At 40.2% G+C, this 3,864-nt stretch overlaps 1 protein-coding gene across 1 annotated transcript; it reads right to left on the bottom strand.

The window, feature by feature from the left end:
• Positions 1-492: 492 nt before the first annotated feature.
• On the bottom strand, positions 493-2,240 carry LOC117072513 (germ cell-less protein-like 1). The gene has a single exon (XM_033192768.1). The coding sequence runs from the start codon at positions 2,165-2,167 to the stop codon at positions 596-598; it is 1,572 nt and encodes a 523-aa protein (XP_033048659.1). The 5' UTR covers positions 2,168-2,240; the 3' UTR covers positions 493-595.
• Between the last annotated feature and the right edge of the window lie 1,624 nt (positions 2,241-3,864).

Raw genomic sequence — 3,864 nt, 5'->3', positions numbered from 1 at the left:
ATGCTAAATTAAAAGCATGAGTTGACATTGTACTAACAGAAATGGTTCCACAGATATTTTCTTGGCTTTAAAATGTTTTGTTCATATGTGCAGAGAAATGCAATGAGGATAAGAATAATCTTCTGTATTGGCCGGGCACGGTGGCTCAAGCCTGTAATCCCAGCACTTTGCGAGGCCGAGACGGGCGGATCACAATGTCAGGAGATCGAGACAATCCTGGCTAACACGGTGAAACCCCGTCTCTACTAAAAAATATTTAAAAAACTAGCCGGGCGAGGTGGCGGGCGCTTGTAGTCCCAGCTACTCGGGAGGCTGAGGCAGGAGAATGGCGTAAACCCGGGAGGCGGAGCTTGCAGTGAGCTGAGATCCGGCCACTGCACTGCAGCCCGGGCGACAGAGCGAGACTCCGTCTCAAAAAAATAAATAAATAAATAAATAAATAAATAATAATAATAATAATCTTCTGTATTGTCTGTACGGTTCATAAGGCCTTTACCGTCGTTAGTCACCTTAGATGCGAATATCAATAGGGCCATTAAATTAAAGCTGGCCTAAAAAGTTTTCAAAGTGCTACTGTTCCCAACTGATGAGATCTTCAGTTTTCTGGATTTTCTGGGTGACGATTATTTTCAATTCTTTTCTCTGGCGATATATACAAGAAGTTACAGCAGATATATAAAGGGAAGGTCAGAAACCTGCTGTCCAAATTCATCACCACTTGTTCCTGATCCTTTTCAAGTATAAGTATTTGATAGCCAGTTGTTCTACTACATATTAGTTTTCCACTACTATCAAAAGAAGCCAAACGTAATCTAAATGCTACGCTCCTTTGAGGCTGTAAACTGACAGACCCGCTACATGGCTGATTCAGTGTATTGCGTTTGAAAATGATGCATCGATTGGTATAAGTTACAAGTAGGTCAAAGCCGAAGTTAAAACCCGTCCAACACCAGCAGTATTCACCGTCTTTGGCAAGCTTTCTACCACACCTCATGCTATTTCCCTCTTGTTCTTCTTTATCGATTTCTTGAGGCCCTACCTCACTGTCTTGTTCGGCCCGCAGCATAGCAAACCACTGCTGTTTATACACAGAAGACAGCCATTCTGAAGGTACTATAGCATCTTGTTCAATAATTCTTGCAGAAGCCAGGTCACTGATAATATATTGTAACCTTAAATGTCTGAATACTGACACAAATGGTTTTCCTTGTTCCGTTTCAAGAAAGGTCATACCTTCAAAATCTTTTCTCTGTTTGGAAAACCAGACATCTGTTTCTGTCAAAAGCTGTTTTAAAGATCCATTCCAAGAAGGCACAAGTTGAAGAAACATCCACATTTTTAGAGCGGTGTATACATCCATCTCCACTTGCATCACAAATAAGTTAGATGAACCAATGAGCTGTTTCATGACATTTATGCTTAGTTCTTTAAAAAGTTTAACATTCTGGTGAGTCATCAAATTGTTTAGAAGCCATTCAAGGCACTTTTTCTTTACGGAATCTAATCCATAGGTCCCTACTGATGTGTAATAGCCACACACAGTTTTCACAGTAATTGTCTCCTTCATCGTCTTACCACACTGCTTTATTAAACCATCCAACTGCAGCATACAAGCTGCTGCCAAAATGGCAACAACTCGACTGGGCTTTATCAACACGTCATCTCGATACAGTGAACCAAATGCAACCTGCAGCGCTTCTACATCAATGTTCTGGTCAGGAATCTCCAGTTCAGTAATATTCATGCTGGATTCTTTCCAAGAACCACTGAACATACTAGAAAAGTAGCCAGATTGACATAAATATATTTTGTGTAATCGCCATTCTTCTCCTAGAGCACAAATCTTAATGTCACTGTTTTCACCATTCAAAAATAATGTTTGATAAATATATTTGGATGTACTCCTTAATTTTTTCCTTGCAGGGATGTGGAGAAGTGGCTGCTGCTCGTCCCTCTCCTCCTCATCCTCGTCTCTCTCCGAGTCAGGGCGACAGTAGCGGAAGGCCCCGCTGCGCTTGTGACTGCCTGGGCAGTAACAGAAGCCGTAGCCCGCCGCAGGGTCTCCAGAGTCCGGCCTCCCGGCCGAGCCCCCCGCCCTGGCACCCTGTTCCTGCTGGGCAAGGGCTCGCCTCGGCTGGTGCAGCACCCGGCTGCTCGACGATCCCATGGGTCGCGGCTCCCGGGACTTCAGGGGGGCCGGAGGAGGGGGTCTCCCGCCATGGCCCGGCTGCCGCCGCCAGCCTTCCCCGAGCGCAGGTTCCTGCACCGCCAGCTTCTCACGCGCAGCCCAACCGTTGCAGTGGACACTGCCGCCTCCATCCTCCGCACCCCTCCCCCACTATATATATATATATTTTTTTGGAGACAGAGTCTCGCTCTGTCGCGCAGGGTGGAGCACAGTGGCACGATCTCGGCTCGAAAAACTGAAGAATTTAATACTGTTATAAAATGCAACATGCACTACAATACATATGCAAATATACTCTATTATATAGCATAAGGTTACCAAAACAATCCGCATCTAAATAAATTAATAATAGTAAAGACAACAAAGATGAAGTTATAATAAATAGAACAGAGCAAATAAAATCCACAACTGAACCTAAGACTCTAAAGTGCCATTCCTGAAACAGGCTCCAAACAATCAGTACAAATTTTGCATCATCACGAATTTTGCATCATTGCCAAGAATTGTAGTTTCTAGAGCAGCTTGACTTTTCAGTAGGGTATGAACATGCAATACTCAACAGACTCTTACAACTTGTTACATTTCATTCACAGATAATTTATTATGATTTTTATAATAACTCACTTGATAACTGAAAGATTTTTAATAACTAGTAAATTATTTTAACACTAAAAGTTTACAAAACTATTCATTATATAAACAGAAAGAAGATATTTTATAATCTATTGCCAACCCATTGAAATAAAATCAATCCTCATGAAGCTGGGAAAATAATTTGAAACTATTTTATTAAAATATAAAGAGCCTCAGACATCCATCTAGCAGATAGAAGACAAAGCATCAATTCATCCCAGAGCTAAAATCTTCCAGAGTGGCCTTAACATTTGGATCCTGCTTTGGACAATACTAACTATTTTTTATTCTAAGAACTAGCTCATCAAATCTCCTGGCAATTTGAAATGAATCCCTCAGAATTACAATAAAACAGACCTGAAATAAACCCATCAGAAATGCTTTCTTTTATGGAATCCTGTTTGGAGATTTTCAGTTAGAAGCCAGGAGGCTAACTAATCATTTTTCGGATCTATGTCATCTTTGTACCTCCCACCCCAAATATAAATCCATAGGACTTAAACCGACTCCATCTCCCACTCCCTTCAATAACATTATGTTTCCTGCTAAAGCACCATCCTCATTCTTAACCTGTCATTTTAATTTTAGTGATATATGTAATTTGCAACAAAATTGCCTATTTCCTCCAGCTTTCTTTCACATTCCTGTCTTCAAACTTTGCTTATCTAAGCTAATCATATTCAATGTTAACTTTTTGAGAAATCTTTGATCCTCATCTGTTCACTGGCATGGGTACCTTTTTATACTCTCTTAGAACTGTCTACCATTTTCACACTTAGCAAACTGTATTGTGATTGATTTTGTTGCATTGTAGACTATAAACAGTGAGGTTAATAACTATATTACTATATTCAAAATGAAATTCCTACTTTTAACATATTTTTGATAAGGAGTAGGTGCCATAAATTGTGTTAAATGGATAAATAAACCAATTCAGGAAGAAAGGAAAGAAGAAAGAATAAAAAGAAGAGAAAGAAAAAAGGGAGTGAGATGGAACAAAAAAGAAAAGATAGGAATGAAATAAGAAATTCATATACGCACAA

This window comes from Trachypithecus francoisi, unplaced genomic scaffold, assembly GCF_009764315.1.
Source record: "Trachypithecus francoisi isolate TF-2019V2 unplaced genomic scaffold, Tfra_2.0 Lachesis_group4, whole genome shotgun sequence".
Lineage (NCBI taxonomy): Eukaryota > Metazoa > Chordata > Mammalia > Primates > Cercopithecidae > Trachypithecus > Trachypithecus francoisi.
Note: the sequence above shows the minus strand (reverse complement) of the source record. Positions and strands in the feature narration are given on the sequence as shown.